Consider the following 15053-nt stretch of genomic DNA (forward strand, 5'->3'; position numbering starts at 1 on the left):
ATAATTCGATACAACAAAATACTGTGTCTGTGGGCTCTCTGTGTTTATTTATATTGTTGTAATGTATATGTATTAGGATGAGTTTGGTTCAACTTTTTGAAATTAGGTTTTTTGAAAAAGTGGGGTTTTCAAAAAGTGCGGTATGAAACTGGATTTTTTGAAAAAACTGAGTGTTTGGTAAAATCTATTAAAAAGTGCTTTTTGAAAAAGCTGAGTGTTTAGCTAACACTTATAAAAGTGGTGGTTTGAGTAGTAAATTACCAAAATGAAAAATGTACATATAAGGGAGTTTATTTTATTTTTAAATTAACCACTTCATAATACTTACTCAAAAAAAAAAAAAAAAAAGCTACTTAATGATAATAATAAATATATTATTGTCATAATTATTTGTTATTACTATTACTATTATTGGTATAATTTTAATAATGTTAGTTTTTTTTAGCATCAATTATTTGTTATTCTAAAATTTTTGAACCAAGTATGTTATTTGTCTTACTTTGTTAATGTTAGAAAGCAATGATAGTAGTGGGTCCATATGAGTATCAATAATAACCTACAAACTCAATAGGTGTGAAATTTATTGTGAAAACTGTTGGTATAGCATTGTTGTTGTAATTAAATTTAGGTAAAAGTTAATAGATGCCTTAAGAAAATTGGCTTAGGAAGTATTTTTAAATACTTTTTATGGAAAAAGAAAAAAATTATTGATTTTTTAATATATTTTTATATTTCCCATATAACGGATATTAAAACTCTCCTAAAATGACCCATTAACAAATGCCCTAAAGGCTTATATTAACCGGACCATTAAAATTATGGAAATCTCAATTGTTTTTACCATCTTTTTATGACTTATCTATATTACTTACTATTTAAGGGGCTTCCAAGTCATTTAAGTCATTGACTCTAAGTCTTAGATGTCTCAAAATATCTCCTCCATGTTTACTTACACATTTTCAATTAAGTGGACAAATTCATAAAATAAAAGTTCATAATTTAAAACTTTCCACTAAAATCCACATTCTCAACAGTTTATATTCTTCTTATCTTTTATCATTTTTTGAAATTTAAATAAATGCACCCTATTTAGCTCTCCATCTCTTATCTTTTTTAAAAAAGATTTACACAGACACACTCTATTTTTTTTCTTTGTTTTTTTACATTCTCTTTTATTTTGTACATAAAAATTTCTAGGTATTTAACAAACTCAAATTCACCACATGTTTTTAGTGCACGAAAAGAGATGAATGAATAGAAAACTACTATACTAAACCAAAAATGAAAAAGAAAACGAAGACACATTACACTTACCAAACGAGTATAATGAGGCTAATTTTATTTATTTATTTATTTTTTTAAAGGCCATGCACATAACTCAATCCATAACATTTTCAAATCAACGGTTGATAGTAGAAGTGTCCATAAAAAAACCATGGACCACAGTAACACAATGGCTTGGTCAACTTATTAATTAATAAGCAATAAATATACAGATAAGATAAGAGAAAAGCAAATCTCACCAAACCCTCAACACATTTATGCCATGCAACATATGTGCCAAATGGCCATGGCCTTTGGCTTTTACTTCACCACCAAGTTTAATAACACATTTTTTTTAGTAACTCATTGAGGTTGTAACTGTAAATGGTGTGTAAATTCTTTCTCTATTATTATTTTTATATTTTAAATTCAATTGCAAGAAAATTTGTGCAATTGATTTTGTAACTCATTGAGGTTGTAACTGTAAATGGAGTGTAATCTCTTTCTCTATTATTATTTTTATTTTTTAACTTCATTGGTACAAGTTGCACAACTTCATTAGCACAACTAGTAAACTCAACCATTTATGAAAAAGTTTTGGAAAAATGTTTAATATATTACCAATTACTCTACAAAATATTTGTTTAACATGACAATGCATGAGATTAACACCACAATCCCACTTCAACAACAAAATAATTTCAAAAAAAAAAAAGAAGAAGAAATTTCTTAATTTTTTATTAAAAAATAATTAAATTTCCTAATCTTAATTTTATTATCCTTTTGATACGAGTAAAGTTTTTAATACTTATGGCATTACTGAAAAAAAATTATGTAATAACAACTTATGTTCTTTAGTAAAAAATTTTGTAACTCAATACCATCATTGCTCTTTTTTTTATGTGAATCATAATTTAAATCCATGTTTCCTGATTGCTATTATTAACAAAAAAAAAAAAAAAAACAAAATTTATTCTTTAAATTTTTAATATAAAATGCTAAGAATCATGTAACTTTTTTTTTTAAAACAAAAAATCTTGTAACTTAATCAATATTTTTAGTGCTTCAAACTAAAACATACTCACCCATAACTATCAAATTATTAATAAAAAAAATTCTAATATATAATAAAAAAAAAGGAAAGTAAAAAAAGGAATTAAAAGTAAATTAATCAACTAACAAAGGCCCACAATAATATCTCTACGTGTAAAAAAACCTTCATGGCTAAGTTGGCAACCTATAAAAGCAAGAACGTACTCCACTCGGTACTCGGCAGTTTTTCTTGCGCTGTGGGCACAGTGCCCGTAACGCTCACTTCCACTTCCTCTTATATTCTCAAAGATTTCAACCCCACAGGCACACACACAAAGTGTTTGCTCAAATTTCTCAGTGAAACACAAACACATAAAAGTGAGCCAAAATGGGTGTGTCTTTCAAGGTTTCAAAGACAGGTAGGAGATACCGGCCGAAGCAGATTCAGACTGAGAACAACGACAACGACAACGACAAAGACAACGCCTCTGTCACTGAGTCTCATGAGCATAGTGTTAACGAGGTCTATAACTATATATACTAATATACAAGTATAGCTATAGTACTCTCTCTTTTTTTTTTCTTTTTTTTTTTTTAACTTTTTTCTTTCTGTTACATGGGTTTTTTTTTCAGATTGTTTTGCTAGAGTTTTGTGGGAGAGATTTTAGTTTTGTATTTGGTTTAATGGGGGGTTTCAGTTTTTTTTTTTTTTTTTTTTGGGAATTGGGCTAATAGTGATGCTGTCAACTATGGATGTTTCAATGTTTGAATGGTGTAAGTTAAAATGGTTTATTGGGTTTGTTTTTCTTTTCATGGTGATATGGTGCAAATTGCATTTGCATGCTATCCTTTTGGGGGGCAATTAGTGATTTATTACTACAGACATGAGTACGGGTACAATAAGGTGACATGAGCCCTTTTTGAAAAATTATAAAATGATATAGTAAATAAGATATTGCTACGGCACGGTCCAGCACCCCAAGTGAAGTGTTCGTACATCCTAGATTGCTATTGGGACATAGAGTAGAAGATTAGATAATAATAAATTATGCATTTCTTTGTAGTGCTTTTGTTGTAATTGATTGTGCGTTGGGGATTAGTTTAGAAGAGTTATTTATTAGCTAGTTTACTCATACTTATCAATTATGTTCCCGTGTATATGATAGGAAATGCTCTTTGTTTGTTTTACTATTATCTATGTTTGGCTTGCTTTGTAGAGTGGTTCATCATGTGTTAATTATTAAGATTTAAGTGGTCTTCCTCAAATATAGGACTTCTTGTAATTGCTCCTAAGATTTCGAGATCTCAAAATTTTGGGACTAAAACTTTGTTGTTGTAAGAAGTGTTTCAACTATGAATGGTTGATCATTTATTTTGCTTTTGAAAAGGGGAAAGGTTCTTTTTTTTTTGGGGGGGGGGGGGGGGGAGGGGGGGGGGGTGGTGTGGTTCAGTGTGGGCTTATTATTATCTGTGTTGTTTTATTGGATTAAGAGATATGCCAGATTTCTGTTCAACTTGTAACTTTATCTGTTCTGAATTGCTGCTTGCACAACATTATTTATTGTTAATTAATTATTTCAACATCTTGTACTGAGATATGCCAGATTTCTGTTCAACTTGTTAAACTTGTAACTTGATCTGTTCTGAATTGCTGATTGCACAACATTATTTATTGTTAATTAATTATTTCAACATCTTGTACTGGAATACCTTGGACAAAGTTTGTGACATGGTGATATATTTGTACACGATTTATTTATTTGAAATGAATGAATGCATAGCTTAGCTGTTTTGGGTGTAGGGCATTAGCAATATTTCTGGAATAGGAGCCAAGGTTGTTGAGCATTCAAATGTGTTGAGCAACTCTGCACCAGACACAGTTTCAGATGGTAACGCAAACCACTTTTATTATGTATTAATGATGTGCTGTGAAGCCCTACATGTTTGAAAGTTTGCGTTTGTGTAGATCTTGAAGTGTCCTTTTCACTGAATTTATTTCCAAATGGATTTTCTATTGGAAAAGCTACTGAGGTCAGCAACCATTACATTATAAAATTTCAGAAGTTATTTTATTTATCTATAGAACGATAAGGTCATATATTGCTTCCAATGACTATTAGCATGATATCTAATTATGTTGCAGTTGTTCAATGATGAACCAAAGCAACGACATCCCTATGATAGGGCATCAGAGACACTTTTCTCTGTAAGTTTGTTCATTGTAATTTAAATGTGAGTTCTATATGCTACTTGGGTCTCCCTACCTGTTAGCTTACGCTTCTAGATTGGATGCTTTAACAAATACTGATCATATTGCAACTAGTCATAGAGATCTTGCCTATATGCACATTAGTGTAATATAAATATAAGCGTGTGCAAATTCTTGATAGTATATGCAGCATGAAGTGTTTGTGTCTAATGAATGTATCCAGTCAATTAGTTCTTTGATCAATGATGATCATTGGGAAATAATGAGCAAAATAATCTTTGGTTCAGTTGTGGTATCCCTCTGAAACTCTCTTCTTTCCCTTATATGTCTTGTGTCTATTTATTTACTCATGGGGCCTATGCTGGCAACAAGATAAAGAGGCAACACAATTCTCTGCGGTTTGAAGTAAAATATTCGCACACAAGCATCGCCAATTGTTCAATTCTTTCAATAATTTTATGATTAAGTACCTTTCTTATACTTAATAGTTAATACATGTATACTCATACATTCCTGGGTTTTTGTGCTTCCATTCCTTTCTCATATTTTCAACTACAAAATGTCCCGTTCTAGCTTAAAGGCTTGTTTTCTTTATGTCATTTTTCTTTTGCCGCTGGCTGTGCTGAAGTTTCTCCGAGCATGCCTCAATTTTTTTATAAGGAAACTTATTCTAAGGTCTAAACCTTTGGAATCTTATCCATCAGTGGACTTGAATTGGCACCATGGTTTTCTTAAATGCAAATACTTTTGAAGATTTTTAGGAGTGCATTACCAAAAGAACAATGTTTTTCTAAAGTCTAACCTTTTGTCGCAGGAAGCGCAAGGAAAAATTATTTTAATTTAGTCTTATTTGATACGGTTATTGAGGGGTGGATTTACCTTTTCTAGCTGCTTCTTTTTCCATGCATAGAATTCAGTGGAAATCTACTTCTTCAGCTAGTCAATCTTGCTTGTGAAGTCCGTCTAGTATTATTTTGTCTCTTGCTTTCTAAGAAGTGGAAAAATGATTGCCAAAGATAAATTGGAAAAGAACATTTGAAAGATAGGAAGGTCAATTGATGGTAAAGCTATTCATCTTTAAGAGAATTTTCCCATCTTCTCTTCTAGCATGTTTGCAAACATTCTCATCCCAAATTTTTATGTTAGGCCATAAATTAATTTATAAACATTTGGTATTCCAAAGATGTATTGAAATTGGAAATTTGAATGCTAGAATGGAAGATGCTAAGTGTTTGATATGCATTCAGCTAACATTTTCCTATGCATTTAATAGTTTTATTATTAGTTATCTTTACAACATTTTCCCAGTTTGAGAAGTGAGCTGCAGATTACTGATGGTCTGTTTTTCTAATCTGTTATCTTTCTCCATGCTTGTTATTCATTTTAGGCAATTGAATATGGTCGGCTACCTGGAGATCTTTTTGATGATCTACCCTGCAAATATGTCAACGGGGCACTTCTATGTGAGGTGAGGCAAAACTATATAAAAGTTTGTATGTACATATTCCTCCTTAGAATAGAAGTTTTTTAGTGATTCACCTATGGATATTCTTGTATATATTGTTGATTGCGGTCGAAGAAGCATGGAAATGTACATGAACACGACACAATACGATAATGTCAGCGTACCAAGACAACATATTTCATTTTATATATTTTTAGCATTGGATCACTCTCTGTCTCACTTCCATGCTTCCATGTGTCTTAATTTTTTTTTAAGAGTGAACAGTGAACACTATGCTTGATTTTAAGAGGAAGAGGAAGGCGGTAGAGTTTACTTCAGCAGCTTTATCTGTTGGCTTGTGGGAGAAAGAGAGAGAATAATAGACAATAAAATTGTCTCTTATTAACTTCATCAATGATTACTTCATGTATACTTGAATTCTTCTTTCTTAAATAAAATTCTTTATTACTTGTGAAAGAAATTAACTGCATGGATTTCTTATGAAATGTATTCTTTAGTAATTAGTAGATGATCAGTCTCAAATGCTACTTCATTATCTGGCCTAAAAAAAGTGTCCACTTCATCATAACAATGAATATTGATTGGTACAACACTGAATGATTTTTTAAATTCAGTGCATGACCTATTACAGATTGAAAATTGATTTGTTTTGTTTTGTTTAATATATGATGTGAATCGGCTCATTTTGCATGAAATATTGATTGCACTGAAGTGATATCTATTCTTTTGAGATATGAAAAATCCTCAAATATTTTATGCCATAGTGGATGATTTTAGTTTATGATTTTAATCTAACAATCTATATCAATCACTAGACATGATTCCTTTTCAGATTCGAGATTATCGTAATTTATTGACCCAGAAAGGAGGTACTGCTGCTTCAACAGAGAACTCTCCAATTGTTCATAAAGTGCTCCTACGTATGTGTATGGAACAGGTGGTCAAGGATATCTCCTTGATTTCAGAGGATTCTTGGACCTATGAAGATCTATTGGTGAATAAGCTTTTCTAATGAGCATTAGTTCACTTCTTGGTTTCCTCTCCAGCGTATTAAGCTGATCTTTTATACAGTCGGTCATTCTTTTTTTCAGAAAATTGAGTCCCGTATTCTTAAGTCTTTGCAACCTGATCTACACCTGAACCCAAAGCCATTGCAGGACAGATATCACGGTGAACCCCTGACAAAGAAGGTAGTAGTTTTGGTAATATCTTGTATGTTTTGGAGGAGTTTCAAATTTATGAGTCTTATTACAAGTCTATAACCTAAAGTTATCACATACAGTTTATTTTTTGTGATTATGACAAACAATTACAGAACTATATGTTTAAACTTCTGAGTTATGTATTAGGGACTGATTTCAGATTGCCAACATCTATTTCTCCTTTTCTGCATTAAGAATAGATGACCTAGGAGTTGGCACCTAGGCTGCTTGGAGTTAGCATCAGCAGAGAAATTCCTAGGAGTCAACACCAAACCATTGGAAAAATTACCAAAAAAATTTATTAACTAAACAAAACTGAAACTTGGATTCTTTAAAAGGAGTTCCAAACTTATTTTCCTAGTAGGAATAGAAAATAACTTTACTTCTTTTGCAAGAAAATAAATTAAACTCCTAAACCAAATAGGAAAAGAAAATAACCAATCACATAAAATAAAATCCTTATTATTAGGAGATTGGGCTTAGGTCTTTAGGCCCAATTAATAATAGGCTCCATCCACTAGACCACAGGTTAGGCTGTTTTCCTTTTACATAAAGGGAGGCTCATTTCCTGTGTCTGCATCATATATGATTTTGGGTTATTGCCAACAGTGAGTAATCCTCAACTCAATTTGAAATTGTGATTCCAATGGAGATATTAATAAAATCCTTTTCAGCATGCATGATTAAATATCCATGAAAATGTTGGTTTCTGGCAGCTCAATTTGGGAATTGCATGGAGCTGGAAAAGGAGAAAGGTGAGTGATACAATAGCGACTGATACAACATTCAGCAATCCATATCATGCTGCCCAAATTTCAGGTAGTTCTGCTGTCCAGAATTCTAGCTCTCAATCTGGCATTGCAAATCAAGATCGAGAAGTTACATGTTCACAGCGTAAGATTTTGAACTCTAATCTTAATCCACAAGAAAGAAATGTTGTGGTAGAGACTACATCACAATCCAATCCTTCGACAGCAAGCAATCGATTAACAGATGGTTGTAACAAATCTGGTTTGATGGCTCTGACCACATCGAATATTGTCAGCATACCAAAAGAACATTTTAGTAACCGTAGAAGTGATCTGACAAAATCCCTGTTAATGGCTCCTGGTGAGAATGCTAGATGTGAAACAAGAGCACTTCAAGAACACATCCTTAAGAAACCCAAGCAAGAGCCTGTAGAGTTTTGCCAAAAGCAGCTTCCTGGAAATCAACCTGAAAGCATTCTCACACCTGAACTACAGTGGAAGAATGATCTGTTACATCAGAAAAATGTGGCTGAAAAGCTTAGAGGTGAAAATTTTCAGGACGAATCAAATTCGCTGTTAACAAACAGTGGTATTCAAAGGCTGCTTGCTGGAATGCCCACTTTTTCAGTGAAACAAGAGCCTGTGGAAACTAGTTTCTGTGGTTCAGATGTTAGGAAGATAACTGATAACTTTGTGATGGATAGAAGAATTAGTCAATATATTCTTCAGCAATCACAACAGCAACAACCATCGCCACATTTAAGAGCCAATGTCCAGGCCCTGCCTAACTACTCATTGTGTAATCAAGTTGCTCAGGTTAACGAAAGTCTGAGAAATGAAAGTGCCACTCACAAGAGAAAAGCTTTGCAGAATCCACAGGCTACAACTGTTTTGAGAAGTGCAACTATAAGTTCTCAACACAATGATTATCTGGCAAAAAAAGCATCAGTACCTCCAAAGCAGAAAACAAAAATTTTTCAGTCTACAGGCTTGAATATAAAAGTAGTTGATTCTTCTGCTAGCATGAGAAATTCGAATGCAGCCAATGGAAGCAACCCTCCAGTTGGAAATGTTCCTTTACTTAAGCCTTCACAAACTGAAGTCAACCCTGTTCTTGAGAGATTCTTGAAGATTGAAGGGGTGACTCGACGGTATGGTCATAATTATTGTTGGATCAAGATTTTCTCCATTTGCTCTGAAATGAAGAGGGTTCATGTCTTGGTAAAAATCTTGATGCGGGATTTTAATGCATAATATGGATGAAGATGGTGTGGCATGGTAATGTGGCATGAGGGGTGACATGCCACAAGGCCAGCTAAGCCCAAGAGCTGAATTTCACATCTGCTAGTAACTGATTTTCACTCCAATTTTCAAATAGTACAACAAACTTGGCACATGTAAAATAATCTACAAAAGCTATATGGCACATGTGAAATTCAGCCTTTAGACTCAGCTGGCCTTGTGCCAGACCACCCCTTTACCACATCACCATGCACCATATCGTCATTATCCATGTATGTATTAGAGTCCTGCATCACCTCTCCACTTCAAAATCAAACGGAGAGGATCCTTTTTCATTATTCTTACATTTGATGTACTGCATATTCTTATCATTTGTGATCTTACTGGGTTATGATGCATGACATTGCACTTTGTTTAGGTATGAACTGAACAACATGAAGCGCAAATTAAACCAGTGTCTACAAAGAAACTCGGTTTTATGTACAACTTCTCCGATTGCTTCGCAGTTCTTATGTTCTGAGGGGAACAGAAAGTCAAAGGATGCTGCTATAGATGAAGTTCCTATGTCTATGGACAGGAGACCTAATGTCTGTAAGACTAGAACCATGAAATTTGTACGTCAATGTCATGTCTATCAAGGTAAGAAAGTGCTTCTGTTTTCATTTCATTTCTTTTCTTTTACCTTTCCTCTTATCGGGTCTTATGATCTTTCTCTTGCTGAGTAATTTGTAGGAAATGAGATCCATATGGTTGAAAGCAAGGATCAGATCACACTGGTCATATCAGAAAAACTTAGAGAGGGAATACTGGAAGCAAGTCTTTGTTATGGAAATGAAGAAGAGATTAATTCTTTTGTTATCCCTCTCGCTTTTTCTAGCACTGTGAGTTCACCATATACCATAACTGAAAAAGTTTCTTTTTCTGATAAATGTTTGTTTGATAATTCTTTGGATTTGATAACAACTCTAAACCTTTTCCATCAAGTACATGGAATCTATATGATTTTCTAATATCAATAATTTTACTGATGTTTAACAGGTATTGCGAATATAACTAATGTGCTGTTTTCTATTTTCTCTATTTAGATGAATATGCTGAATTGTGCTGACTTCAGTTGTTTATATATTCTCAAATCAGAAATTATATCAAATCTTTTGTTGTCAATTCAGAATCAGTCATTTTAACATATTTTTCTCTCACATCTGTCTTCCATGCTACAATATAATGTTTAAATATTTGTTTGTTACGATGTTCAATGATGCCTGAATAACAACTTTTTGTACAATTGACTGATGTTTCCCCCCTCTTCTGAATGTGGTTGAACTCACAGCCACACCGTCCACCCCATAAAAGGTGCCATTTAAGTTAGAGCACATTAGCATATGAAGTTTGATGTTGGTATGTGATATTAATATAATTGAAGTTTATTGAATCTATCTACCTATGCTTGTGATGGATTTGATGTTAGGAAAATTGTAAATCTAGGGTTTAGAGTTGTAGAAAAAGGGTTTAGGGCTTAAAATTGACTAGAGCTCGATAAGATCACCTTTGACCCTAGAAAAGCAAAAAAGAAAAGAAAAGAAATGCTCTAATTAACAAACTTGGACACTTATTATTGGGCATTGCCTTAATCTCAGGCTTTCAAAGGGTTTTGTCTAATTACACAATGGTTGCACCATAATTTATTCATTGTATGAATAAATAATATATATATCTAGTAAGCCTATGTTCTGTTATATAAATTGTTATCCTGCATCTGAGGAAAATGGAAGGGGGTGGGGGGAGGGGGTGCGCGGTGAGTATTTTCATTTTAGAATCATGCTGCTGTATGATATGTTGCAGAAGGTCTCAATTATCTTTTAGTGCTGCATACACATTAGTATTGTAGGACTTTTTCTGGTAGTTAAATCTGTCACAAACTTAACACAGCTTACTATCTGAATTATTTGATTAAATTGATCATTCTGATATTTTGGTGTTTTCTTGGCAGCCGTCAGCGGACCTTTTTGCTTCTCAGTTCACCTCATTGGTAGGCTAATTGCACTTGTTATTTATGTGAAAGATCTTTTTGATTCTTATACAGAACTATTTATTTTTCCTATTTTATTCTATAGATGGGGGATGAAGGATACCACATAGCTCTCAATCGTGTAGAGCCTATTTTTCTTGACACTGATGTTGACTCTAGCAGTCCTCAGTCAATTGTCATAGCTAATGCTACTCCAGCAACTGGAACAGTTGGACTTCCTTCCCCAACTTTGATTTCTAGGATATCATCCCCCATGCTCAATCCAATGCCTTCCAGCTTCTCAGCCAGTAATGCCATGCCATTACTATCCCCAGACATTTTCTCTAGATATCACTTGCTTTCCCCTGGAAACATATTCTCTAATCATCCAGCAGCAGATATGGCAATGCTGAGGACAGCAGAAGGCCAAGGGAGAACCTTGTTCAGTGGAGTTCCAAGTCAGAGAATTACTAGTGGAATGACAATGGACACATTGAATCTTCCATGCATGGCAAGTAACATGAACAACCAGCGGCAGATGCATCTACAATTACCAGAACAACTACATATGCTGCAGCAGCTAGAGGAAATGAAATCACTTCTCCAACCTCCTGCTGTGGCTAGTTTAGCTGGGAATGCGGGGGTGCCTTTTACCATGCAAGAATATGATCTACAGCCTCAAATGAGCCCACAGCAACTAAGCCCCAGCTTGGAATTAATTTGGAAGTTCGTAACTGAGCTTGGAACATTGGACACATTGATCTGAAGGTAGTAGCAATAGATAGGCTCTTATTACAAGATGACATTCTGGGTTGATCAGGTAGTGTAATTAGCCAGGGGTGATATATATGGCAAATACCAAGGTTAGGGATATATATAGTCATTTTGTTTCAAAAGAAAAATGTCTGCTTATCTTGCTAACTTTGTGTAAATTGGCAGGGGTTATCCATAGTTAAAAGCCTTTTCTTTTGTATGTGAAGCACTTGTGTTAATATCAGTTTAGCGCTTTTATATGGTTTGAGTTGGGAGCTGTGACTTAATCAAAGGAAAAAGGCCCCTGATTAATAGTGTCAGTGATCTACTTCCATCCCTTTCAAGTTTCAACTACAACTTTAGGCTGGTAAGATATTTGAATGTGTTTAGAAAATGTCTTAAGTTCTTAACAACCCAAGTATTAGCCTCAAACCAATTTGAGCCTCACAACAGGAGAATGTTATTGGTGTCATTAATATTTTCAATCTAGAATGTAAATCTTAAAGTTTAGGTGATTCAGTTAGTCTAGCTGGTATGTATTATATTAGTGATTTAATATTGAATTTCACTTAAAATTGGATGGTTTAGGGATAAAGGTCACACTATCCTATTATCTAAAGAAATCCCAAAATTTGGTGGTTTATCCTTGCCGATGCAGTTATGCTCCAAAAATTTGAGGGGGAAAAGGGAAAAAAAATCATATTGTAGTAACTTTCACAAATATAAAGAGTTCATTAGACTTGGATTAGTGGCCCTATAAGGTAGTATGCATAGGGACGGAACTAGGATTCAAACTTTGGGAGGGCCAAAGTTCTTTGTTCAATAATTTTAAAAAGTTGGAATATTAATACTAGAGGTTGACAACGATGTATTATTAGGATTAATTTTTTAATTTTTTCTTGTATTTTTTTTAAATCAATAATAGATATTTATAATCAAGAGTTCTATAATTTAATTGGCACGTCTTAATATTTTCAAGGTCTGACAAAGGTTAGACCAATTCTTTATTCTATCCATATATATATATATATATATATATATTTTTTTTTTAAATCTATTTATTCTTTTCACATAATTCTATACCTAATAACTTCATAATGCTATATATAAAAAATTCAAAAAAACAAAAACTATAGTTAAAAGTTCAAATCCATGGCTAGTATTACTTTAATAAAACAACTAAAATAATGGTTAATAAACATCATGCACTAATATTAAGCGAAAAAAGGGTGAGACAATTATTGATGTCTTAGTTAAGGATTTTTTTATATAATTACTTGGTTAAGGTTGAGGTAGCATAAAGACGTGAGATCTTTTCCTTTAAAAAATTGCCATTTTGAAAAAGTAGTAAAGAAAGAAAAGAAAAAGAGATTTGTTAAATAATCACATAATAATGAACAGTTGTGGGAGGACTTTCGTATCGGCCGCTAATTAGGTATTGTTCGCTTTGGGATGGGTAAGGATCGACCTACGTCACACCCGCACGAATTTGCTCAATCCCACATTGGGGAGAGATGCCTCCCACCCTTGCGTTATAAGCCTTTGGCCTAAGGAAGGGTGTACCATAGTGTGTAGGTCAATCTTTGCCCATCCCAAAGCGAACAATACCTTATTAGGGGCCAAGACGAAAGTCCTCCCACAAAAAAGTGACACACTACGGTACACCTCCTTAGGCCAAAGGCTTATAAGGCAAGGGTGGAAGGCGTCTTTCCCCGATGTGGGATTGAGCAAATTCGTGCGGGTGGGACGTAGGTCGATTCTTGCCCATCTTAAAGCGAACAATACCTAATTGGGGGCCGAGACAAAAGTCCTCCTACAACAGTAATTTTGAGTTTTTAACTATGTAAATAATAAAGTTTTTCCCTTCACTACATTAATTTAGTTAAGGCACAAAGTTTATTACTAATAAACTAATCACACACATGCTTTGGTGGCAGTTTTGGTAAGACACAAAACAATAGATTGTTGTTGTTTCACACGTGTATTACATTTATGCACGTATGCCAAGTGTGTCACAAAGTTAATAAAACAATAAAATTAATAAAATTCTATCATTCAAAAAAAAAAAAAAAAATTCCACAGGTTATATTAAAGAGCAGTAGCTCTTTAAAAGAATAATATTTTTTCATGGATTGATTTGAAGACACCAACTGATCCAAGTTGCTGGTGATACTAATTGGTGAGTGGATGGAGTGATTAGCAGCATAGGAGTTGTCTCTATGACTATGGGGTGGAGTTATTTGAGAGGGACAAAGAGCTCTCAAATGAGAGGTAAAAATTGGGTAAAGATTATTGGGTTTTTGTGATTTGTTTTGCTAGAATTTATAATTTTTTTGTTATAATTTTTTTTTTTTTTACTTAGACCATGTCCAGAGATTTTTTTTTTAATTATCTGAATATGTGAATTGTTTTGTAGATTTTCCTTGTTGTTCGGATTTGTAAATTGTCCAAATGTTTAGCTAAATGTTTTTCTTGATATTATTGGGACAACTAGACAAGGGATGATTTGATAATTTTTTTTTCATTTTTGGTTTCATGGGTCAACTTCTAAATTGTTTGGGAGATGGGGACCAAGTATATTAATTTTAGAGTAAAAAATAATTTTTATGCTAATATATATACTAGGGAATTTTTTTCCAAAGGCTGGGGGGAGGGGGGGGGGGGTAGTTACATCCCTGAGTATGCACTCTTAGATCAATTTACTTAGATCTCATATTTTAGCATCTTATTAGGCTTGTTTAAGGGGAAATTATATAATACTCAGAGAGTATAATAATGATGTACTATCTTATCTTACATAATAATGAGTTTCTCTAATTAAAGAGTTAAATTGACTTGTATAAAATTTCATGTTTAGGTCCTTTTTAAGAGTACTCACAACAGTACATCTATATTGCTATATTGCTAAATTATAGCTCCTCAAACATCAAAATCTTGCTCCAGCAGTGGAGCTAAATCTATTTCTTTTAGCTCCACTGCTACAGTGCACATCTATAAATAGATGTGCACTGTTCATGAGAGCTAAAAAAAAAAAAATTTATTCTGGCCCAGAGATTAAATATATTATTTCATTCTCTCTCTCACTCCGTGCCTCTCTCTCTCTTAGAGTCACTCAGCTCTCATCCTCTCC

The 15053-nt window shown here is 33.4% G+C and overlaps 1 protein-coding gene across 1 annotated transcript; it reads left to right on the forward strand.

Moving 5' to 3' along the window:
* The first annotated feature begins 2550 nt into the window (after positions 1–2550).
* Positions 2551–12186, forward strand: LOC126716708 (protein PHYTOCHROME-DEPENDENT LATE-FLOWERING-like). Its single transcript, XM_050417651.1, has 12 exons — positions 2551–2818; positions 4097–4184; positions 4262–4326; positions 4439–4501; positions 5892–5972; positions 6802–6963; positions 7061–7159; positions 7888–9071; positions 9581–9801; positions 9895–10043; positions 11153–11191; positions 11277–12186. The coding sequence occupies exons 1-12, from the start codon at positions 2684–2686 to the stop codon at positions 11934–11936; spliced, it is 2946 nt and encodes a 981-aa protein (XP_050273608.1). The 5' UTR covers positions 2551–2683; the 3' UTR covers positions 11937–12186.
* Positions 12187–15053: the final 2867 nt, after the last annotated feature.

This window comes from Quercus robur, chromosome 1 (genome assembly GCF_932294415.1).
Source record: "Quercus robur chromosome 1, dhQueRobu3.1, whole genome shotgun sequence".
NCBI classification, from domain to species: domain Eukaryota; kingdom Viridiplantae; phylum Streptophyta; class Magnoliopsida; order Fagales; family Fagaceae; genus Quercus; species Quercus robur.

Bases quoted from the DNA above. Each gene is read 5' to 3' on its own strand.
- LOC126716708 (XM_050417651.1), top strand. From the start codon at position 2,684: ATGGGTGTGTCTTTCAAGGTTTCAAAGACAGGTAGGAGATACCGGCCG. The intron at 4,185-4,261 runs GTAACGCAAACC...GCGTTTGTGTAG, and splicing joins ACCAGACACAGTTTCAGATG to ATCTTGAAGTGTCCTTTTCA. The intron at 7,160-7,887 runs GTAGTAGTTTTG...GGTTTCTGGCAG, and splicing joins GTGAACCCCTGACAAAGAAG to CTCAATTTGGGAATTGCATG.